At 42.1% G+C, this 24,140-nt stretch overlaps 3 protein-coding genes across 5 annotated transcripts; all 3 read right to left on the minus strand.

The window, feature by feature from the left end:
- Positions 1-1,272: 1,272 nt before the first annotated feature.
- mtx1a (metaxin 1a) lies at positions 1,273-9,401 on the minus strand. Of its 2 annotated transcripts, none has more exons than XM_084026321.1 (8): positions 9,283-9,401; positions 6,192-6,261; positions 6,025-6,104; positions 4,033-4,125; positions 3,780-3,962; positions 2,569-2,645; positions 2,178-2,329; positions 1,273-1,954 (listed from the first exon to the last, which is right to left on the minus strand). In XM_084026321.1, exons 1-8 carry the CDS (start codon positions 9,361-9,363, stop codon positions 1,731-1,733), a joined length of 960 nt encoding a protein of 319 aa, XP_083882447.1. In that variant the 5' UTR covers positions 9,364-9,401; the 3' UTR covers positions 1,273-1,730. The 2 variants fall into 2 exon arrangements, with proteins under 2 accessions (XP_083882447.1, XP_083882446.1); XM_084026320.1 differs by having other exon boundaries at positions 1,273-1,950; positions 2,171-2,329.
- A 392-nt stretch (positions 9,402-9,793) lies between these two features.
- LOC311024488 (uncharacterized protein) lies at positions 9,794-16,011 on the minus strand. 2 transcript variants are annotated; one of them, XM_084026910.1, is made up of 7 exons: positions 15,890-16,011; positions 13,683-14,057; positions 12,589-12,858; positions 12,203-12,296; positions 11,608-11,665; positions 11,085-11,221; positions 9,794-10,622 (listed from the first exon to the last, which is right to left on the minus strand). In XM_084026910.1, the coding sequence occupies exons 1-7, from the start codon at positions 15,939-15,941 to the stop codon at positions 10,565-10,567; spliced, it is 1,044 nt and encodes a 347-aa protein (XP_083883036.1). In that variant the 5' UTR covers positions 15,942-16,011; the 3' UTR covers positions 9,794-10,564. The 2 variants fall into 2 exon arrangements, with proteins under 2 accessions (XP_083883036.1, XP_083883035.1); XM_084026909.1 differs by having other exon boundaries at positions 12,203-12,305.
- Positions 16,012-16,764: 753 nt separating this feature from the next.
- Positions 16,765-23,444, minus strand: LOC311024627 (methyltransferase-like protein 27). The gene is made up of 6 exons (XM_084027118.1): positions 23,381-23,444; positions 22,670-22,807; positions 22,036-22,164; positions 21,560-21,695; positions 21,087-21,179; positions 16,765-17,314 (listed from the first exon to the last, which is right to left on the minus strand). Exons 2-6 carry the CDS (start codon positions 22,784-22,786, stop codon positions 17,082-17,084), a joined length of 708 nt encoding a protein of 235 aa, XP_083883244.1. The 5' UTR covers positions 22,787-22,807; positions 23,381-23,444; the 3' UTR covers positions 16,765-17,081.
- Between the last annotated feature and the right edge of the window lie 696 nt (positions 23,445-24,140).

Below are 24,140 nucleotides of genomic sequence, written 5' to 3' on the forward strand. Positions count from 1 at the left end.
GCCATGGAAACCTGCGTTTCACAGCAGGTGAGGGGAGGGAGGAAATGCCACCCCCACTCCTCTCACAGCAGCAGACTTCTTTTTCTTCGTCCCGTTGGAGCCTGAAACTGAAGACAGAAAAAGAGTAAAAACTGCGAGCGTGAACCCGAGTGCATCCTCCGTTTGGGTTCAGATTGTGTTTGAGGTTCACAGTCCAGATGAGGAAGAATTCAGGCCCACAAACTGCTTCCAGATCAGCTCATTAAACCCAGCAGCTAAGACTAACACGCAGCAGGGTGAACAGGAGCCAAGCCAGATTCCTGTGTGATGGCGTCATGTGCAGCTGTACGTCCCTGGGGTCCAGACCCGGTCAGGCAGGGATGGGGGAGGCTAGGTGAAGTCAGAAAACATGCGGATGCTGTCATTTTCTCTGCTGCTGTTGTATTGTTTTTCCAGTTGATGATGCCAGAGCTGGATTAACTCCCTACTGGACAGTGAGCGTGGTAATTTGATAACTGTATGTGGGGAAAGTTAATGAGCAGATCTTTCCCCTCCCCTTTTACCATCACTGAGGGGCCCTTGAGCAAGTCCCCCCATCTGGTCCAGTGGAGCTGCTCAGAGTCCAACAGATCTGACTAAGGATTTACTGGACAGCTTTAGGGAACTCGAGTGTTTTCTGAAAAAGAAAAGCACTGCTCAGATTATTCTCAGGGTAAATAAAGCAGAGTTTTTTAAATTTAGCCTACATTTATGTCATATACATAGAAGCATGGCGTCAACTCAAGCTGTTTGTTAATTTAGTGTTCTGCAGATCATCAGATAATCCTGAACTATCTGACAAAGACTTTGAGACTCCTTAGAGTCTGGGTACCTCCAGGGCAGTTGATTGCTTTGCCCAGATTACCAAACTGGGCACGGAGGTGAGAGGCGTCCCAAATTCTGCATTTCTCTACACCAGAAACAGTTCCTGAACACCCCACATTACTTTTAGTTCCAAATGCATCACAATTATTTTAGTTCTTGCACTTATTAGAGTTTAGAAATATCCCACTTTGATTTTAGTTCCCCAAAGCCCCACACACATTAGTTCCCATGCATTTGAATAATGCAGCTGTCATACGCTCGTATACGTTTTCATTTGCTAATATATGCTGCCAAATAATTTATGGTGGGTTTAACTGAAAATCAATCAAAATCTCAGAAACCAACTCAAAAGATGTGACCTGTTCATAGTGATGCAAATATCACATGACGTCACTATCACACAGAGTTAGCAGCTAAATACAAAACGTCTTCAGGTGATTCATCTCTGGATTTATTATCTGTTACTGTCATGAGATTATTCTGTTGAAGTCCGAGACAGTTCAAACTGTGTTTCAAAACACACACTCAAACTATGTTGATATGACATTTTGGGATCTAACAAAAAAAAAAAAATAATGATCTAAATTTAAATTGAAGGAAAAGGCCAATCCTTGTTTCATCATCAAAGAACAGTTTGTTAAAAAAAGTTAAACAACAATCTAAAGAATATCCAGAGAATTTCTGTACATAAACCAGCACCAACGTCCACTTCCTGTTCACTGAAAGGCCCCTGGACATGTTGCTGATGATTATTAGTTTTAATAATACACTTTTCTTTGGGGACAGTTAAAACTCTTCAGAGTGAGATACAACTAATTATTTCCTTCAACATCTTTACTTCCATCCGTAAAAGTCCCATGATGCCTCTGTTGGGACGCTGCGTCTCCTCAGCTGTCTCCTTCCTCGTCTCCGATGGTCTCCAGGTCCGGCGGCTCCTCCAGCGCCTCCTGCTGGACGTGCTGGATGGACACGATGCCGGTCAGCAGGGCGTAGCTCAGCATGGCGCCCAGAGCCACCAGAGCAGACATCAGCTGCTTCCTGCGCTTGTTGGGGACGTGATCGAAGTCTCCGCCTTCAGGCTGCGGCGGGGACGTCTTTTGATTGTAGCTCTCTAGAAAACAACATGAGCGACGTTCATTTAGGACCAGAACCTTGTGCAAACATAAACCAACATGGAAAAAACAATGAGAAGTAAATATCTCTCTTCACACAGCTTCTTTCAGCCAAACAATGAGACAATCCGTTTATATATGATGTAATCCAGTGCTATAAACGTCATGGAAATAAAGGATAAGTGAAGTTGAGCTGATCTGCGGTCAGCTGTGACGCCTCACCTCTGTTGGGGAAGTAGAGCAGCAGGATGTTGCTGCAGAAGTTGCTCAGGTTGTCCAGAGACTTGAGATGCTGCTGCAGTTTCCCGTTGGGCAGTTTGGACTTCAGGATGGGAGCCAGGTGACCGAAGACGTAGGCGTCCAGAGACGAAGGCCTGCAAACAAGTTTCGTCTGCGCTCATGCACGACTGAACATTTTGACAGTAATCTCCAGAAACAGGAAGTAGAGCAGAGATATTCTAAAATCTAGCTTACACTACATATATATGATAAGGAGAGATAACTCTGACTTCATATTTGAAAAGACCTGTGAGGTGAACCAGTCCTGCAGACATTCTGCTGGATCACATCTTAATAACATCTGCTCTGGTAAAGATCACCTGGACGAACTTACGAGTCCCCGAAGAAGAACTTGTGTGAGCCGAGTCGTTGGGAGAGCAGGTTCATACACTCGGTAGCATCCCGGTACAACTGGGAAAACACAACACAATGTTCACTTTTATCTTCTGCATGGAGATATATTATTATTATTATTATTATTATATTATATACAGTGGGGCTGGTGACTCGATAAAAGGAGGAAAACTAATGTTTGGGCAAATGATAATGATGGTATAGGATTTTATACTATTTCTGCTTTAATATTATTATTATAATATAATAAATATAAATATATAATCTATATTATTATATCCACTGATGCTGTTTAGGCATGGGATGATATGAAAAATCACGATTATCCTGACCAAAATAATTGGGATTCATGATATTATCCTCATCCTCATCAAAATATGCTTGAAACTCATAAAATTACACTTAAACATACTGAAATAAATATTTTATTGCATCAAAGAAATAACATCCTTTTTCGTGAAAAACAATCAAATCATCTTAAAAAGATGGTCATAAATCATAAGGTCTCCCTACAGTACAGTATTAGTCTCCTGTATTTTTTATAAATAAGTAATTTGTATAGATTTTAAAGCCCATCTGAGGCAAATGTGTGATTTGGGGGCAATATAAATAAAACAGAAGTGAATCCTTACATCTAATATCATGAAACCCTGCTCTCAGTTTAGGAAACGGAGGTGGATTATTCTTCCTGCCACCAAACACATGAAGGGGCATCTTCATGACAATCTGCTGAACGGACCAATAGGTAACCGGTTTAGTTTCCAGCTGGTTGGTGCTCGTTAAGGAGCAGCTGTTACTAAAAACAGTCACCGTGTTTTTATAAGCCTCTAAAACCAAGTCAGGACAGAAAGACACTTTTGAGTTGTTCTTCATTCATGTCAAGGTTTTTCTGCAGACAGGAACAAATTGTTCTTTAACCACCTTCCTCTGACCTCTGACCCGTTTCCACATTTCCTTCCATAACTGCATTTTTCCAGAGACATTTTTCCTTCCCCTGTAAATTTGTTCCAAACCACTTCAAGGAGCACATGGAAACGAGACCTCCGCAGCAACTGGAAAATGTTGACGGTGTTACTGCAGCCGATTAAAATTTGTTTCTGTTACAAGAAACAGACGCGACGTTTCGCTCTGTGTTATAACATGTCGTAGACATGGAAACGCTTCCAAACACTAGTCGCGCTGCGTCCTCACCTCCTTCTCCAGCTCGTCTCCGGCCTCCAGGCTCTCGTCTCCTCGCAGCAGCCGCAGTTTTTCCAGCTGACTGCGTTGCATCCGTCCGGGCAGGAAAAAATTGAGAGGGAATGGCATGTGCTCTGCGTACCAGCGCCGGGTCACGTCCACGTAGTTCTTGGAATCCACCCAGAAGGTGTAGATCTGCGACAGACAGAATCCATCAGGTTGGTGTCGATAAGCTCACCTGTTATGAACCAACCGTGTTTCTCACCAGAGCAGGGTTGAGTTTCTCCTCCAGCAGAGAGATGAAGGCCAGGCTGTCGGCTCCCTCCTTGGCCGACAGATCATAGTCTGCGTTGTATTTCTGAAAAACACAAAAATCGGATTTTTAAAACCTCCTGAAGCTCTAACACACGACAGGAAGTGGAGAACATGCCGTTGGAGCAGGTGAACGACACTTCTGTAAAAAGGTCAAAATGCTGATGGAGATATGAGTGAACGTCTCAGAGTGCTTCACAGGAACTGGTTGATACAAAGACGTGGATGTAGTCTCTATGATGTCACACAGGTTTCTCAGGAGCCGTCGTTTCTCCAGCTGCCACCATCTTGGCGTCCTGTTGACGCCCATGAAATGTGTCTGTTCACAGAGGACGTTCTGCAATCTTGCACGTTAAGTTTTTGGCATCTGGTCTATTTTTCTCTGTAAGTCGCGAGTGAATCGGGCAAGAAAATACAGTGATAATCTACTAAATTACATATGAGATGATCAAAGTCCACGTCACTGACACGTGCTGTGTTTCTTTTGTCTGAGCGAGGATGAAACTTGTTGACCAGCAGGCATTCCAGCTTCTGTAAAACAACTCTCAAAGCACAATGTGTGCTAAAGATCAGGAGCTTCTGAGACTGTGAGCTGGTCTCATTGGGCTGAAATGGCCCGGGGGAGGTGCTAGAGGGAGGTCACAGTAGAGAGGAGGAATGAAATTCCACTGGAAGCCGACTGGAAAAAGAAAAAGAAGTAGACGTGTGTCTGAAGTGAGTAAACGGCAGTTAAAGCGTGAAGCCAACAGCTTTTCTCCACTGAGCTTCTTCAGCAGCGCCGTCTTTGTGGTTTCTGACCAACCTACCGCAGCGTGGAAGCACAGAGCATGCTGGGTAATGTGTTCCAGCTGCCTGTTAGCGGGATCCTGAAGGAAAACTCCAGCTGAAGGTCATGAAGACTCACACAGACGTCACTGTGTCACACATTCATTTTCGACATTCTGTTTTGACGTCTGCTAACACAGAGCAGACTTCTTCATGGAAATCATGAATGGAAACTCATAGAAATATTACACAGCTGTTCAGCTCACCAACCTGAAAACGCTGGTTCTGTCTGAGGGATGATAAGCAACAAAAAGATTCTCTGAAGAGTTTAAAACTCTTGTCCTTGAAAAAAAATGTGCATTCTGTTTTGTTTATATTTTCAAATACCTCCAGAATCAATGACTCCTCCTTATTGATAAACTGTTTACACCATATAGATCTTCTTTGTTTGCTTTTGTAAACAGCGATGACATTTTATGGGCGGAGTCAAACTGGTGTCAGAAAGTGACAGTTCTGTAGTAGCGCTGTCACATGTGAGCGTTACATCACAAAGAATGTGGATCGTCTGGACGCCTTCACCGATTGTTTGACTGGTTTGACAATTAACAAATTAACAATTAATAATAATTATCAATGTGTGTTATTTTTGTGTTGTTGTGCTCAGCCATAGTGTCAAGGAAATGTAATATCACAGATATCATATGACTGTATGAATACTGGGTAACACTTTAGATAAGGGAACACATATTAACCATGAACGAGTTTCTTATTAGCATGCATATTAGCAGCATATTGGCGGTTTTTAAGCCATTATAAATCACTTACTAATGCCTTATTCTGCAACTACTAGGCCATTAACTACTGTGAGATTTTTCCATAAATAATTTTCTTATCACTGCTTATTGATAGTGAGTTAGGGACTTGTTGTAAACCACTTAATAAGAATAAGCTAATAAGAAACTAGTTCATGGTTAATATGTGTTCCATAATCTAAAGTGTTACCGAATACTGTTATAACGTTAGCTAGCTAAACTGATTACATGCTACTTCTGCTAACACGCTAATGTTGCTAAGGCTGATCAGTGGTGCTTACACTGATGAAACAGCCTACCGAGAAAGTTATTTTTGGTCTAATGGAGCCTGTCAGCCCTGATGCATGCTGGGAAAAGGAGGTGGTTACCTGTTTTCTGAGGTGGATGATGATGTCAGAGGGTCTGGACAGACTGTCTTTCTGATTGGACCTCAGAGTAGGAAAGGATCCTGTGAAAGAAGAAATAAACAACATGAACAACAACAACATGTTTTGTTTGTGAGTGAAAGTTAGTGTGTGTTAATGAGCCGTCTCACCGCTGGGACTCCTCCAGGGATTAGACAGCTTCTTGATTTTGAGAGGAGCTCCCGAGAACTGAGCGTAGGCCTACAGAGAGACACACAACAAATACATGTCAGCTACACAACCACTTTTTTTTTTTTAATTTAAATTTTATTTATATAGCCACAAATCACAAATTTGCACGAGAGGGGTTTGCAATCTGTACAGCATACAACATCCTCAGGCCCGGGACCTTTCCATCAGATAAGGAAACACTCTCTAAAGAAGATTTAAAATGTGGGATTAAAGGAAGAAACCACACACACACACACACACACACACACACACACACACACACACACACACACACACACACACACACACACACACACACACACACACACACACACACACACACACACACACACACACACACACACACACACACACACACACGGCACTGCCTCCTGTCTGAACAGGCACATCATTAAATTAACATGTAGACGACATACGTAACCGGTCAAAAATGTTCTCTGTGGTTAACTGTACTCAAGTTAATAGTGTATTCAGTTTTTAAAAAGACTGAAGTTCACCTTGCATTCATGTGTGTACATGTTATTGTTTGTTCAGGTTATTGTTTGTTCCAAATGAAAAGTACGGGTTTTATAGTAAATGTAGCAATGACTCAGTTCTTCTGCAAATGAAAAGTAAAAGCTTCACTCTGAGTTCAACTTTTACAACCAGGAAAAATGAGGAAGAATTTCCTCATAAATCTGCAGCTGTGAAGACGTTAGTGACTGACACACACACCACACACACACACCACACACCACACACACCACACACACCACACACACACACTTCAAAAGTTAGTCATCAGTCTATCCTAAAAGCAGTATCATTCAGACACGTGCATCTTGTAACCGCTTCTCTCCCTAAAAGAGCTTCATGTCAAGCCCTCAATGATTTAGGATCAAACCACTCTGATCCAGACCTGGACCACTCCGGGTCCTGGATCACACTGGGTCCTGGTCTGGAGCCGCTGGGTTGAAACCGACACAAAGACGTGCTTTTTGCTGGAGGTTTCCAGATCAGCAGCACCAGCAGATTTTGGAAAACCCGGCAGTTTAATTCCCAGCAGACAGTTTTCCAACCACCGCATCATTACCCAGGGTGCACTGGTGCACTGTGCTCAGATCTCCATCCAACACAAACATGTTCAATCAGGTACAATGATTCAGCGGGACACTGTAGCCCTTAGAACGGTCTGCAGGCTGCATCATCACATTCAAATTGTCACCAAACCCTGGAGAAGACTATATCAGTTTGCCTGCTGCAGCAGAGGATTCTCGGTGTGTTCCATTCAAAAAGGACAATTTAATGTTTAATGACATTTAAATGTTCATTAAAACAGATAGATGTTGGTCGAAGAACATGATTAATTAGTCCTGATCCATAAAGGACTAAGGGTTCCCAGTGTGGTACTGCCTCACCTGACTAACAGCAGGAGGCATTAATAGACTTTAGAAATTACAGCTCCGACTCAATTTAATAGGAAAACACTGGAAATAGTGAAATCATAGTTTCCAAGAGGATGTCTTTAAATGACTTGTTTGGTTCGACCGCCAGTCTACAACTTAAATTTATCAGTTTACTTTCACTGCACAGCACATAAACTCACTGGAGACAGACAATATGATCAGTTACTGATCACAGTCATCGATCAATAACAGCACCAGCCACAAACAATGACAGCTCAGTAAGGCACAGTGAGGACAAGGCCACAGAGACTGAGAGAGACAGACGTCAGTGTGAAGTCAAGCTACTGTGGTTCCACCTAGTGGTCATATAATAGATTAATAGATGTAAGGAAATAGGCTGTGTTCACAGCAGCCAATTTGACATGTAGTTGACCAAATTAAAGTGGGTCCTGCTGTATTTAGTGTGTCAGAGCCTTTCCAGTGAGCCAGCATGCACAACACGCTCCAGACCATCTAAATGGAACGGGGCCGCAGTGAAAAGGGCTTATAAACTTTATCAACAAGAACAACGTGTGAAAGTGACGACAGTCACAAACTCAAAGTAGAATAATCCTCACAGAGAGTGTCTGTATGTTCTACACATGATCAGCAGCAGTGTGTATCTTCACAGCTGTTTAACTCCGCACACTGTTTAAACTACAGAAATGGCTGTCACTGCATATCCAGATTTAAACATCTGGAGTCACTGTTGGTCACATGATATGTGAGATCTCTTATGAATGGAAATCAGTCCATCCACCTGCTCAAACCACTTCCAATAATAAATATAACTATCTTTATTATTAATTAATTTGTCAATTAACTACTATTAATTATGATCATTATTTTTATCATCATGTTTAATTTCCTGTGTAAATACCAACATTTAAAAAGATTACTTTAAAGCAATAGCATTATTGTAGAAGGTATTGTTTTAACATCTTTAAATATGACACTTTCACATGAAGCTTATAATAATTGTGTACTTTTACTACTGATACTTCAACATTAAGCTGCTAGAACCTGTATACACTACTGATACTTTTACATACAACTAATAATACTTATGTACATTTACTACTGATACTTTTATATACAACTAATAATACTTATGTACTTTTACTACAGATACTTTACCATTAAGCTGCTAATACTTGTGAACATTTACTATTACTTTTACATACATCTCATAATACTTAAGAACTTTTACTACTGATACTTTACCATTAAGCTACTAATACTTGTGTACTTTTACTACTGATACTTGTGTACATATACTACTGATGCTATTGTAACTACATACATAGCAGTATGACGGTTTCGCACGTTACCCGTGGTATCATCATATCAACAGTCACGTGTTTAATGTCGGGAATCATGAAAGAGATCAATAATCAGTTTGATGGATAGGGAGACACGCCGATTGATTACCCTGAAGCGCCGACTTCACTCCCTTTAACCGTTAAAACGTTTTCTGTCAATGAGCTGTCGTTAGCATGCTAACGCTAGCAGCAGTTACCGCGTGATTTGACGTGCGTTTCCGCGCGTGAATGAGACCAACAGAGGGCTGGGGAACCGGTTCGGTCCGGTGCCGACGGAGACTCACCAGAACCACCAGACAGTCGGTGCTGATGGACGGGAGACCCCAGTCTCCTTCCCAGCAAAACAACTCGTCGGGCGCCGCCATCTTGAGCCGGGATGGTGACCTCTCACACCGGAAGTGGAGCTAGCCACGCTGACTGTCAGAATAAAATATAAATAGATTTTTCCGAAGTAAAAGTACCAGTAAAACAGTTTTAATATACTGCAGGTAAAAGCCCTGCATCCAACATAATACTTCAGTAAAATGAAGTTTTATCAGCTTAATGTTAAAGTATCAGTAGTTAAAGAACATACATATTGTTAGCTTCATGTTAAAGTATACTCAAGTACTAAGTAGCTTTGTGTAGTTGAAGTATCAGTCGTAAAAGTACGCATATATTATCAGCGTTATGTAGAAAAGGTATCAGTTAAAGTAAAGGTTTTAAATCTCATATATCTCGGCGGTTTTCCTGTTTGTTTGTTTTTTGGGTTGTCATTGAAATGGAAACAGGAAACTCTCAAATACTTTATTTCACATTAAATCAGTATTCTTTATTTATAAAAAGACAAAGAATTTTCTTACATATTATTCAAGTCCCAGAGAGCATCGTTGTAAGAATTGTCTAGTCAGAGAGCTTCAGGCTTTCAGATCAGATCAGATCAGAGTTTTTCCTTTTTTAATGATACATTTTATAACTCTCTGTCCGTAGAAGATAAAGGTTAAGTTATATTGCCTTCAATAAGCTTGCTTTTCTTAGTCTCGTGAACAAACATTTCTTAAACATCTCATAATCCTATAAGCACAAGCAGAATAGCCGACACAATATTGTTCTTCGTCAATCATTGAAAGCGAGTCACAACCACGAGTAGAACTGGCCTAAAAGTGCCAAATGTACCCACATCGATGTTGCTGTAGCAGCCTCCTGTGTAAATGCAGGTGCAGGCTCCATAGTTTGCCACTTGGAAAACAATTTAAGTGAGACAGTGCTGACTACAACCAACAACTAATTCCGTCCACTGTCACAGGGCATCAAAAACTGATGCTTTGTCCCGCCCCTTTGCTGCATGGTACCGACACACACGGACCCTGTAGAGTCTGTAAGAGACGCAGCATGCTTTCAAGTAACTACGTTGGAAACACAGCAGCAGCAGCAGCAGCAGCTCTCGAAAGTTTGCAGAACGTGTTAAGTTGTTCCTCTTTAAGAGTCGTTCAAACAGAACAATTCAGGAGGAGGTGAGAAATCATATATATATATATATAGCTAAAGTTGAACGTCCTGTCATCCTCTGTTTGATGAGATATGCCTTCAGCCTCTGCTCACGATTGAGCTGTAGATGATGGCATCCTCCGCCTCCTCTGCTTGTCTAAAAGTGAACAAATACAGAAAAAAACAGGATATGTCAACGGATGATACTGAGTCATCTGAAAGAGGAAGAGAAAAACCTCTTATATGTCTTTCATGTTTAGTGAGAACTGGAAACCGGAGCTTCTCTTCTTTATAAAAAAAAAGCATAATATGTATGTATCATTATTCTGATTATTGTTATTATCATTGTTATAACAATTATTAAATGTATTATTGTATTATGTAAATCTAGTACTATTAAAGGAAGTATTGTTGTTATTGTTATTATTGTGAATTCTTTGCATTCTTATTATTGACAATATATATTTTTTTATTAACATTGATATTATTATCATTGTTTTTTTCATCATTATTGTTATTATTATAAACGTTTATAATAAGTTCCTCCAAACTGTCTTGGTGTCAAAGGTCAGACCTGCTCATCTACTCCCTGTTGGACCCTGTGGCCCCCCTCCGGTACCTGGTCTCGTTCTTTTGCTTGGGCTTGAACTGGACGGGGGCGTAGCTGACGTCGTCCGCTGCCCAGCTTGGTTCCTGACGGTGACCTCTCTCCTTCTGCTCGGCAGACTGGTGGGTGTAACTGATGTAATCAGCAGGCTGAAACCACAGACGGAAGGAAATAAAGACAGACAGGGAGAGATGAGGACAGAGAGGCAACATCTCTGTAACACGCATTCAATAAGCAGTTCACACACTCAACCTGCAAATATCTCAATAATTACTACAGTTAATACAGTTGTGTCAACAAGAGTGTGACACAGTAAATGTAAACCAAATGCAAAAGAAACAACGATCGCTCTGGATGCAGTTTAATAATGAGACACAGCATGTTCATATGTGCAATGTTCCCTTTTAGTAAAACATGTAGCTCAAGAGAATACCATTATGGATATATCTTAATCTCCTCAACTGAAAAAAAGCCCCATAAACATTCAAATGCATTACGACTGACTGTGAGCTTATTCCTCTGATCGGTACCTCACCTTTTGTTCCGCATCACCTCCCACAGCTGTCTGCTCCGGATTTGCTGATGCCTGCTTCCTGCAAAAAATACAACAGTATGACCCTAATGAGTTCAGCCTCTGTATCAGCATCCCCCCAAAAATTAAATAATAATAATATAAGAATAAAATAAAATACAACATCAGCAAGTATAATAATAATAATAATAATAATAATAATAATAATAATAATAATAATAATATATATAATATAATATAATAATAATAATAATAATAATAATAATAATAATAATAATAATAATAATAATAATAATAATAATATAAGAATAAAATAAAATACAACATCAGCAAGTATAATAATAATAATAATAATAATAATAATAATAATAATAATAATATATATAATATAATATAATATAATAATAATAATAATATAATAATCAAAGTTTTTGCTGGATATTGTATATTTGAACTGTAAGTTTTGCCTGATTCCTACATGTGAGTCTGTTTTCTTGGTCCAGTTGTGTCAAATATTTCATAATATAAAGTTCAGCATCTGCATCAGCATCACAAACAAACAAACAAACAAACAAACAAACAAACAATAATAACATACTTTCTGATGATGCAGGAGACCAGGATGAGTGATAGGAGAGCCAGCAGGACACCAAACACCACACCGACGATAAGAGACACGTTCACACCTGCTCCTGTTAAACCTTCATCAAATCATGCCAGTCAGCACTCAGAGAACATTCAACATCAGGCAAGCACTGATATCAAACAACCCGGACATCACATTTTCAAATTAAGGATACATCCATGTTATGTCGGCTTAACAAAAATGAATGCAAATGACAACATCTAAAGCGGCTCTAAACAATAATTTGTAGTCAGTTAAGAACAGATCACTATGTTCACTATCTGCTCATTTACTCTACCTTTTCAGGCTCTTTGGACCAATTTCAGTTGGATATGTAATCAAATGTTGATGAAACAAACCTTCCCCTTCCTCGATCGCAACACGCAGACTGTACGGCTGGGAGAGCGCGCCACGGTTCTCCTTCAAATTACAGGTGTAGTTCCCAGAATCCTCTGCAGTCAGAGCGCCTAGCTGGAGGGTGGAGCCAGTCTCTCGGAGGACTTTACCATCTCTGAACCAGCTGATGTTCAGTTGGTGGATTGTACACCTTGTAGTGCAGTTCAGAGTGACTGTTTCACCTCTTTTAAACTCTCCGTCACTGGAGCTCTGTATCTTCATTCGAGGCCGTTCTGAAACACATTCAAATGTTAGTTTCCTTAACTTACACTCTCAATACACTGTGATTATGACGAGATGATGATTTGAGAGCTGGAACCACTGACCACCTTTTTTAAAGTTTTACCCTGGACTTTCATTATTACTAAACCTTATTACTGGGAGGAGGAACGTTACAGATGTGGCCTCAGCAAACCACCGACTGCCGTTGTACGAAGACAGCTGTGATCTGACTGCCTTCATTACACACAAAGGGCTTTTCTGCTCCCCTCCCCTCCCTTATGGTTTGGCCTCTTCTCCATCCGCTTTTACAAAAAATGATGGAAACAGTGCTGAAAGGTCTACCTGGAGTACGACCTCGACAGCGATCACATCAGAGCCCTCCGTGATGCGTTATGAGCAAGCTTGCAATTTTTGTATAATCTCAGCAATTTTTCCACACATGTCCTAAATAAGATGTCAACTGTCAGGTGAAGATCACCTACGGTAGTGATGCTTTTCTTCTTCTCAAGCAAATATTCTTTTGAAATTCTGTTGCTTTTTCATTGTGCGAGATGAAAAAAAAAAAAGTTTATGAAAATATCCAGTGTGATGTGTAATGATGGAGAACAATATGTGTGTGACAGACGTCACTGAGATTTTGTATGTTAAGTATGTTTGTAGTTCTGGCCATTTGTGGTAACACAGAAACTTTCATTTCATTGTACAACAAGGCCTAAAACATTGCATCTTGCATTGCACATAATGAAAGTGATCAGGTATTAGAAACCAACAATACACCCATAATGTGAATGCTCAGTAACATTTAGTAAGTGTACTTGGTAAACACAACTCTTACCAATGACAGTGACGTTCACTCCTTCACGCCCAGTAAAATGAGCCAACCTGTCATTGGCTTCCATTCTGAAGCGAAGAGTTGTATTATCTTCCTCTTGTACATCTATGATCTGTAAAGTGCAGTTTCCCTTCTTGTCTCCCTGGTATCTGTAACGGGGGTTGTTGTTGTTTGACTCGCTGTCATATTCAGTTGGAGTGGTTTCTTGACAGATTTCATGATTCTTACACCAGACCACTCGGATGATCTCTATCCGAACATAGACGTTATCCTTCCGGACAAACGTCAGTGGTGTGAAGCTACAGGGGAGGGTGACAGTCGACCCGTTCACAGCACAAACAGGATATGGATAGTTCACGTTAGCTTCGCCCATAGCACCTGGAGACAAAACATGGTGGCAGAACATTAATAACAGAATGGAGTCTGATTGTAAATAGACAGAGCTGCGATTTCTCGTGTTAAATTGTACTACTTTTTTTTTTTTTTTTTTTTTTAACACAAAGGCAGAAATATCTCTGATTCTGAGGCCTTTCCACAAACAGCAGACGTGATGCTTCACCCCTACTCCAGTTAAGTCCTTATTAGCTATAGCTAATGTCTGTATATGTACAGACAAGCCATACAATCAGTCCTGTCTCATTGCAGGTCAAAACAGTTATGAGATACAATCTATTGGCTTCACGTTCAGCTCAGCACTTAAACAATGTCAATGTAAAGTTCATTTGGATCCTTTTTCAACACAGGACTTTCACCACCGGAAGTGTTGTGAAGTAACACATTTTGTTGCCGTAGCATAAGGTTGGTTTTGTTACCTAAATTTATAAAAGTGGTTTTATCATCTAAACTATTTGTTTGTGTAAACCTAATGTTCGTTTTGCTGTCTTAAGATACCATTGTTGTTTTTTTTTGTATTAACCTAAGATTTGTTTTGTGATGTCCGTTTTTGTGTGTGAACCTAACGTTGGTTTTCTTATTAAACCTAACATTCCGTCATGTCTGTTCCATAAATATCGTTAGCATATCATTTTGGGTGGGTTTTTGTAATTTCCAGTTCCCTGGGTCCAGAAAGCAGGTTTAACAAACTCCGAACCTAACCCTGAAATCTTGAGTTGACCAACCTTGAGATGGACAACTCGCAGTGAGGTCGTTTTTAGTAGTTTTCATTTTGCACCTTGAATTTAGTTGTTAGTTTGTTTGTTCTATAACACTTGAAACTTCTGACTGGTCACAATTAAGATTTTAATTCCTCAGATTCCTCAGATGAGGACCTAACACTTGTTCTATTTTTAGCTCTTACTTTATCGGCAATGATACGTTGTGGTTTCCTTGTTTCCTTCTTTTGACAAATGTACTTATTGTAAGTCGCTTTGGACAAAAGCGTCTGCTAAATGACCTAAATGTAAATGTAAATGTAAATGTAAATTTATTGCTTCTAAGAGTCTCAGACTTTTAACCTGTGTTTTAAATCTCTTCTTCTCTCATAAATGTATTTATTTTCAACCTTAATCTCTTTCTGCATTCTGTTCTGGGTCAGCAACTCCTCAGTCCGAGTTGTTGGATATTTTGTTGAAAGGCTGATCGTTTTAAAGTCTCCACCTCATTTTGTCGGTTCACCACTATGGTTGGCAAATAAACATAAAGGGAAGTGAAAATAGGTACAAAGTACATGTGTGAGATAAAGATTAACCACTAATGTAATAATAACATACATGAGCAAATAAATGACAATGGATAGTAAAATGTCTTGCCGTGGGAGAAATACTGGATTATCTTATATTATCACATCTTATCTGATTTTATGAAGTCCTGTACTCAGAATGTATTTGAAGTGCAAATAAAATAAATACAACATATAAAAGCCATGATTAGTGCAATGACTCTCCTCAGGGTTTCATTATTATTATTATTATTATTTGTAAATGTATTATTATCATCATTCCAGTGATAATGTCAAAGCAGCATACTTTTACAGCACTACTGTGATCTAATAGTTCCTCAGATTTAAGTGCAATACTCGTGTATGTATTAAGTCACAGGACATAACTCAGCAACTCACCAGCAATATAAATATAAAGAAATGCATCTGTCGGAGGTCAGAAGTCATAATTCTGTTAGGATTGAATTTGGCCCAAAGTCAAAAACAGATTAAAGGAAATAATTTTCTGAGCGACCCTGACAGAAATGAAAAAGAAGCTTGACTTCAGTCTTACCTGACAGGAGGTACATGAAGCCCCAGAGAATCTTTGAGTCCCAAACTGCCATCCTTAGTTTTCTATTCAAGCTTCTTCTCTTGGCAGAAAAGTGAGCTTCGTGAAGACCGCCTGACTGACAGACTTTTTATTTAACAGGAAACTTCTATGGTTACTTTCTAACTTCCTCCTTTCTTTCTTTTCACAAGAACTCATCAGCAAGAAGTTTCAGCATCACTTCTGTTGCTGTTACTTCTCTAAAAACATCGAGTCAGTGGGTCATGTAGTGGTAATTCTCAACAACTTTGGAGAAACACAGCGAAGCATCAACTGGTTCAGACAAATCATCTGTTTCTGTCAAAGTGAATGTTTCGTGCTGATGCACACATGTTTTTTTTAAATTATTCAAATATATTTTCACATCCTGCACAAAATTATGCAGCGCCCACATTCTAAAACAGTTATTGTATAACAATTTTAGGAAACAGGATGTGATTTAATCTGCAACAGCAACATTAGTTGTTAATGATTGCATTGGGACATGAAGAATTTATACAACATAAACAATTTGAATTAACAAAATAACAAAAAGGAATGACTCAAATTGTCAACACCAATAATACCAATAACACCCATTGATATAATACATTTATTAGTGTGACAATGACCCAGAAAACAGATGCATAGACTAACTGAACAGTACTGAATTTGAGTTAATTGAGGTTTATGTTCCATTGTGAGCTGATGAGCATCATGCTGGAGCAGCTGTAGTGACAGTGTTTGACTGAAACACTAAAAAGGATTCTACAGCCTCCTGAAGGACAAACCACTGCTAGTTCAGGGGTGAAGATTTCAAAATAAAAACAAGTCAAACACAGAAATAAGAGGGAATACAACACATATGGTCTTTTTAATGTATGAACTTACATTTTGTTTTTATGACATAACTTTTCCACATTAAAATCAACTCATCACACAGAAAACAAAGTGGTGTATTACATTGTGCTTCAGTGCCGTCCACTAGAGGGAATCGCCTGTCAAATCTCAGCTTGGGGGCGGGGCTTATTAGTACTGAACAATAGTGGCCTGTTGTTGCAGAACAAGGATCAAATGTCTACATAACGTTTATGTATTTAAACTAAACACTAACTCATTTAGTGTCATTGTGGTATATAGATTGGACAGCCAATGAATGGATTCAGGTGTAGAGTGACTAATTAAGTGTCTTCCTGTACAGATACATGGTCCCACCGCTATATCCCTCATTCTCTTGGTCTTCAATGTCTATTTTATAAACATGTTTCATGTATTTCTCCATTTCTTTGCTGATCACATGAGTCCACAGTCCCTCCTCTTCCATCAGCTGCAGCTCTTTCTCCATAGACTCCTTGTATGTGTTTGCAGACTCTAACTTGAGGCCGTTTCTGGACATGCAAATGTATCCACCTTCAGAGATAACATAATAAATTAATGAGTATTTAAATCATCACCAAACAAGTTAAAGTTGTTCTCAATTGCTTTGGTGCATTTCTTGATACAGTGTTATCATTCTCAAAACCTGAGATGCATTCGTCAAAATAGCTTGTAGTCACAAAACGAAACATTTCCAGGGTCCACAACCATCCTGAAAAAAAAAACGTCTAAACATTCTGACCACCATTGTTTACACAATACCAAACTTTTAATTTTGAGGGCATTGACTTTTTATATGAGACAATAACTTTGTTTTGAAGCATAAGATAATTGTTTTGAGTGAGCTATGACCTTTTGCAGGTGAGTTGCAGGTGAGAATATTTTTTGACAAATGCACCTCAGGTTTTGAGAATGATCACTGTTTGAAGAAATGCACCACAGCAATTGAGAATACCATTTTTTGCTGCCACTTTCCCATAAAAACACTTCCATACCATCCATCCATCCATCCATTTTCTTCCGCTTATCCGGGACCGGGTCGCGGGGGCAGCTTCCTGAGCAGGGACGCCCAGACTTCCCTCTCCCCGGACACTTCCCCCAGCTCCTCCGTGAGGACCCCAAGGCGTTCCCAGGCCAGCCGGGTGACATAGTCACTCCAGCGTGTCCTGGGTCTTCCTCTGGAACACCTTCCGAGGGAGGCGTCCAGGGGGCATCCGATACAGATGCCCGAGCCACCTCAACTGGCTCCTCTCGATGTGGAGGAGCAGCGCCTCTACTCCGAGCTCCTCCCGTGTGACGGAGCTCCTCACCCTATCTCTAAGGGAGCACCCCGCCACCCTGCGGAGGAAGCTCATTTCGGCCGCTTGTATCCGGGATCTTATTCTTTCGGTCATGACCCAAAGTTCATGACCATAGGTGAGGGTAGGAACGTAGATTGACCGGTAAATCGAGAGCTTCGCCTTTCGGCTCAGCTCTCTCTTCACCACGATGGACCGATACAACGACCGCATTACTGCAGCCGCTGCACCGATCCGCCTGTCAATCTCACGTTCCATCCTTCCCTCACTCGTGAACAAGACCCCAAGATACTTAAACTCCTCCACTTGAGGCAGGAACTCCCCCCCGACCTGGAGGGAGCAAGCCACCTTTTTCCGGTCGAGAACCATGGCCTCAGATTTGGAGGTGCTAATCCTCATCCCGGCTGCTTCACACTTGGCTGAAAACCGCCCCAGGACATGCTGGAGGTCCTGGCTCGAAGGAGCCAACAAGACCACATCGTCCGCAAAGAGCAGGGATGAAATCCAGTGGCTCCCGAACCAGATCCCCTCCGGCCCACGGCTGCGCCTAGAAATCCTGTCCATAAAAATAATGAACAGAACCGGTGACAAAGGGCAGCCCTGCCGGAGTCCAACATGCACCTGGAACAGGTCTGACTTACTGCCGGCAATGCGAACCAAGCTCCTGCTCCGGTCATACAGGGACTGAACAGCCCTTAGCAGAGGGCCCCCGACCCCGTACTCCCGAAGTACCTCCCACAGAATGCCACGAGGGACACGGTCGAATGCCTTCTCCAAGTCCACAAAACACATGTGGACTGGTTGGGCAAACTCCCATGAACCCTCAAGCACCCTGCAGAGGGTATAGAGCTGGTCCAGTGTTCCACAGCCAGGACGAAAACCGCATTGTTCCTCCTGAATCCGAGGTTCGACTATCGGCCGAATTCTCCTCTCCAGTACCCTGGAATAGACTTTCCCGGGGAGGCTGAGAAGTGTGATCCCCCGATTGTTGGAACACACCCTCCGGTCCCCCTTTTTGAATAGAGGGACCACCACCCCGGTCTTCCAGTCCAGCGGCCACGCGATGTTGCAGAGACGTGTCAACCAAGACAGCCCCACAACATCCAGAGACTTGAGGTACTCAGGGCGGATCTCATCCACCCCCGGTGCCTTGCCACTGGGGAGCTTCTTAACTACCTCTGTGACTTCAGCCCGGGTAATGGGTGGATGAACCTCCGAGTCTCCAGCCTCTGCTTCCTCAATGGAAGACGTGTCAGTGGGATTGAGGAGATCCTCAAAGTATTCCTTCCACCGCCCGACGATATCCCCAGTCGAAGTCAGCAGCTCCCCACCTCCAGCGTAAACAGTGTTGGTGGAGGGCTGCTTCCCCTTCCTAAGGCGCCGGATGGTTTGCCAGAATTTCCTCGAGGCCGACCGATAGTCCTCCTCCATTCCCTCCCCGAACTCTTCCCAGACCCGAACCTTTGCTTCAGCGACCGCCCGCGCTGCAGCACGCTTGGCCTGCCGGTACCTGTCAGCTGCCTCGGGAGTCCTCCGAGCCAACCAGGTTCGGTAGGACTCCTTCTTCAGCTTGACAGCATCCCTTACTTCCGGTGTCCACCACCGGGTTCGGGGTTTGCCACCACGACAGGCATCGGAGACCTTACGGCCACAGCTTCGAACAGCCGCGTCCACAATGGAAGCAGAGAACAAGGTCCATTCAGACTCAACGTCCCCAGCTTCCCTCGGGATCTGGTCAAAGCTCTCCCGGAGGTGGGAGTTGAAGACCTCCCTGACAGAGCGTTCCACAAGACGTTCCCAGCAGACCCTCACAACACGTTTAGGTCTGCCAAGTCTGTCCAGCTTCCTCCCCTGCCAGCGGATCCAACTCACCACCAGGTGGTGATCAGTTGACAGCTCAGCCCCTCTCTTCACCCGAGTGTCCAAGACATACGGCCGGAGGTCAGATGAAACAACCACGAAGTCGATCATTGACCTCCGGCCTAGGGTGTCCTGGTGCCACGTGCACTGATGGACACCCTTATGCTTGAACATGGTGTTCGTTATGGACAAACCGTGACTAGCACAGAAGTCCAATAACAGAACCCCACTCGGGTTCAGATCGCGGAGGACGTTCCTCCCAATCACGCCCCTCCCAGTAACACTGTCGTTGCTCACGTGAGCGTTGAAGTCCCCCAGTAGAACAATGGAGTCCCCGGTTGGAGCACTCTCAAGTACCCCTCCCAAGGACTCCAAGAAGGCCGGGTACTCTGCACTGCCGTTTGGCCCGTAGGCCGAAACAACAGTGAGAGACCTATCCCCGACCCGAAGGCGCAGGGAAACGACCCTCTCGTTCACTGGGGAAAACTCCAACACATGGCGGCTGGGCTGGGGGGCTATAAGCAAGCCCACACCAGCTCGGCGCCTTTCACCGCGGGCAACTCCAGAGTAGAAGAGAGTCCAGCCTCTCTCAAGGAGTTGGGTTCCAGAGCCCAGACTGTGCGTGGAGGTGAGCCCGACTACCTGTAGCCGGTAGCGCTTTACCTCCCGCACTAGCTCAGGCTCTTTCCCCCCCAGTGAGGTGACATTCCATGTCCCCATGGCTAGAGTCACCGTCTGGGGATTGGGTCGCCGGGGCACCCGCCCAGGACAGCCACCCAAATCGCACCGCACCGGCCCCTTCTGAACCCTCCTGCGGGTGGTGGGCCTACAGGAGGGCGGGCCCACGTCGCTCCTTCGGGCTGCGCCCGGCCACCAGGCGCTCGTAAACTTCCTTGTGTGTTTCTTCTTCATAGGGGGCTTTGGAACCGCTCTTAGTCTGACCTGTCACCTAGGACCTGTTTGCCTTGGGAGACCCTACCAGGGGCATTAAGCCCCGGACAACATAGCTCCTAGGATCATTCAGGTGCTCAAACCCCTCCACCACGGTAAGGTGTCGGTTCAAGGAGGAATGCATACGTGCATTTCTATAGCCAGTAGCTATAGAAATGCACGCGCCATAAAAAAAAGGCATGTACAACGTTGGTTACCTGGTTTGGCAACATTGCAGAGCTCCCTGATAACGCTGACTGGGACAAAATTGTGACGTAAAGCACCGACGATAATCACCACGTCAAACGAATCTGAAACCAAAGGAGGATGAGGTATTAGCTTGTTTTTGTGTGAAGAGGTAGATCCCTGCTGCTGCAATAGAACTTCACAGAGTCTGACTCACCACTTCATGCTGTCTACAAATGATTATCTGTCCTTTTTTTATTTGATTCATAGATCAACAAAAAACTCAACAAGTAACACTTTTTCCCAATGTGGTCCTAAAATGTTACACTAATATATATATATGTTAACATAAAAGCTGATAATCTTTAATAAAAATCTAGATTAAAAAAAATGATTTTATTCTCCACCTCCTCCTGAAAGGTTCTTCCTGTCTGAATGGGGCTGAAGTCAAGGCCTATTTAGCTGTGATATGAGAAGTCAGAGTGTGTGTGTCATGTGAGTGTACCAGACTGGAAAGGCAGTGGTTCTGGTCCCAGTAAGGCCTGTTTGAGGTCCTGATAAAGGCCGGTCTCAGCAGCTTTGCCCAGCATGCCTTCACTACCATCCACTCCCGCAAAATGCTTGAAGCCCAGTTCAACCATCTATAAACACAAGAAGAAGACAGCGACGAATAGGCCTATTGACACTGAATCCTCTAAAGAGGGAAATTATTATCTGTTTGTCTAACACTGTGGACCCTTCAGACCCAGGACGCTGGTTGATGGGACCCTATGACTCTAACTACTGTTAATAAATGTATTCATAATGCAACATAAAAACCCTAAAATTACACTTATATTAATGTCAAGGTAAATTGCAGTGCATCAGCATTATGGTGGATCTGTCCAAATTCTATGATGTACCTTTTCTCCCTATAATGCCGTTTATTAATTAATCCTTCAGGATTGTTCGATCATGCAGGAAAAGTCCTTTTTGGCTCACCAGTTTAGGGACCAATCCAGACCCACAGGCGACATCCAGGACATGAACTTCTTCAAGATTTAGAGGGATGTTATCTGACAGGAATTGTACTGTCAGATATGGCGCTCTGTATTCCATTGTTTCGTGATCCTGTTAAAAAAAACATGTGTAAGTAACATAAGCTGTTTCAGGTCCATCAGACAGGGCTCTCCCTGGGTATCAGTGTATATTTTTGGACCAGAAGGAGAACAAAGTGTTATTAATATGCAGATCATTTACTTTATACATCAATAACCGTGTAGGTTATGTCATGTACTGACATTGTTTGGAAACATAATCACCCAACACAAGAACAGAGAGAATCACATGAGGTCAGGTAAGAAAATTATTGGAAACATATCCATAAACACATTTTATTCACCCTTGATTATCTGTCAATGGATCCCTCTCGATTAGGAGACATGTGGAAGGCAGATCACCTTATTCCTCCCTTTCATAGTCAATTTAAGGAAATGAATGCCGGTCCCTAATAAATAAGGCCCCCTCCTTGGAGGCTGTTTTTCTTTTTAAGGAATCAAGGCCATAATAGGCCAGCCCCCTTCTCTAAGGGTCTGGAGGCAACCCATAATTTGGCAGAAAGCCCTGTCCAACTGACCTGTTCGTATGTCTCAGCCCAGGTATCGTAGAACTTAACCCTCTGCTGGGAATCAAAGTCTTTGCAGGTTTTGAGGAGGACCTTTAAATCCTCGATATTTCTGCTGCAGTCTGACATGATGAGGAGAGGATTTCCAACCTGCCAGAGGAAACATGTAACGTGTAGTTAACATGACAGAGAGGAAACATGTAACGTGTAGTTAACATGACAGAGAGGAAACATGTAACGTGTAGTTAACATGACAGAGGTTGGAAGTCCTTCTACACTTCTACACATTACTCTACTTTTTTTGCTCATAAAAATAATGAATGGAGAAAAAAGACTATAAAAACAATTAGTAAATGCTTTTAATCAAATCACCCCAAACCAACTTATTTAAATGCTACATCACGCCGATCTAGGCCGACCACTTTTATGGGCCTGTTCATGCGTCGGCGGTCGGCCCAAAAATCACGTTGATTCCCACCTGGAAAATGCCCAGTATGCCAGATGGCTAGTCCACCCCTGCTTGCAGTGCGAAATAAATAGCTTGGTTTCATAGATAAATTCACCAAAAACATTCATGTAACGCAAACAACATGCATGCTTCTTAGAGATGCCATTTCATAACAAAAGGATGTAATAATATTCATTAACTGCGCCCAAGAAAATGTCCTCTAGACCAAGTATTTATTTGAAAGTTTCCATGAACAGTAAAAGAACAATTTGTACTCACCTTTGTTTGAATAGTCTACAGGTAGAGAAGTGATTGCAGTGGTGTTTGAGGCAGGTATATATGAGGTGATATGTGAGCAGAACTAGTTGGACTGGCCAAACAGACTTGGTTTGCTCATCAACCACTTCACAAATGTCACAAGAGGAGAAATCGAGTGTCCTATAGTTAATGTGTCTGGAATAACTTTTACCTGTAGTTTGGTATTAGTACTTTTACTGCAGTAAAGGATCTGAGTACTTCATACTCCACTGACAGTGATACCAGAATGGTGTGTGTTTTCAGTATAATTATAACAATTATTTTACTGTACAATAGGATATTAGTTTTAGTTTTATACTTTAGGTACATTTTCTGCATTATACTTAAGTGAAGTTCTGAATGCAGGACTTTTACTTGTATTTATAAACTGTGGTGTTGATACTTTTACTGTTGAAATGATAAATGTTTATTGCATCACAGATAAGATGCGTAAAAAAACAAACAAATATTAACATCCTGTTTTTTTAACATCAGGATCTATTTTTCACTTCACTATCAGACATTGAGCTACAGAACCATTTCAAGTCTCTGGTGATGATATTTAAGAAGATCCTGATAATAGAAATTCACTATGATGAACTTAGCTGTTGACACGACACGAGAGAGAAAATTGTGACGACCTCAAGGCATCAACGCCTCAAGGCCCATTTACTGTTTGTTACTTGTTTCCTGAATCTGGAATAGCAGGTCCATCTAGGGTGCAACAAGCAGTGGAGC

The sequence above is a fragment of the Eutrigla gurnardus genome, assembly GCF_963514095.1.
Source record: "Eutrigla gurnardus genome assembly, chromosome: 14".
Lineage (NCBI taxonomy): Eukaryota > Metazoa > Chordata > Actinopteri > Perciformes > Triglidae > Eutrigla > Eutrigla gurnardus.

Excerpts from the sequence above, each read along its gene's own strand:
- LOC311024488 (XM_084026909.1), bottom strand. The coding sequence starts at position 15,941 with ATGGCAGTTTGGGACTCAAAGATTCTCTGGGGCTTCATGTACCTCCTG. Across the intron at positions 14,058-15,889 it reads CTTCATGTACCTCCTGTCAG|GTGCTATGGGCGAAGCTAAC; the intron begins GTAAGACTGAAG and ends TTTTGTCTCCAG. Across the intron at positions 11,222-11,607 it reads GAGGTGATGCGGAACAAAAG|CCTGCTGATTACATCAGTTA; the intron begins GTGAGGTACCGA and ends CTGTGGTTTCAG.
- LOC311024627 (XM_084027118.1), bottom strand. The coding sequence starts at position 22,786 with ATGTCAGACTGCAGCAGAAATATCGAGGATTTAAAGGTCCTCCTCAAA. Across the intron at positions 22,165-22,669 it reads GGGCTGAGACATACGAACAG|GATCACGAAACAATGGAATA; the intron begins GTCAGTTGGACA and ends TTTTTTTAACAG. Across the intron at positions 17,315-21,086 it reads CTGCAATGTTGCCAAACCAG|GTGGATACATTTGCATGTCC; the intron begins GTAACCAACGTT and ends TTATCTCTGAAG.
- mtx1a (XM_084026320.1), bottom strand. The coding sequence starts at position 9,363 with ATGGCGGCGCCCGACGAGTTGTTTTGCTGGGAAGGAGACTGGGGTCTC. Across the intron at positions 4,126-6,024 it reads TCATCCACCTCAGAAAACAG|AAATACAACGCAGACTATGA; the intron begins GTAACCACCTCC and ends TGTGTTTTTCAG. Across the intron at positions 3,963-4,032 it reads AGAAACTCAACCCTGCTCTG|ATCTACACCTTCTGGGTGGA; the intron begins GTGAGAAACACG and ends TGTCTGTCGCAG.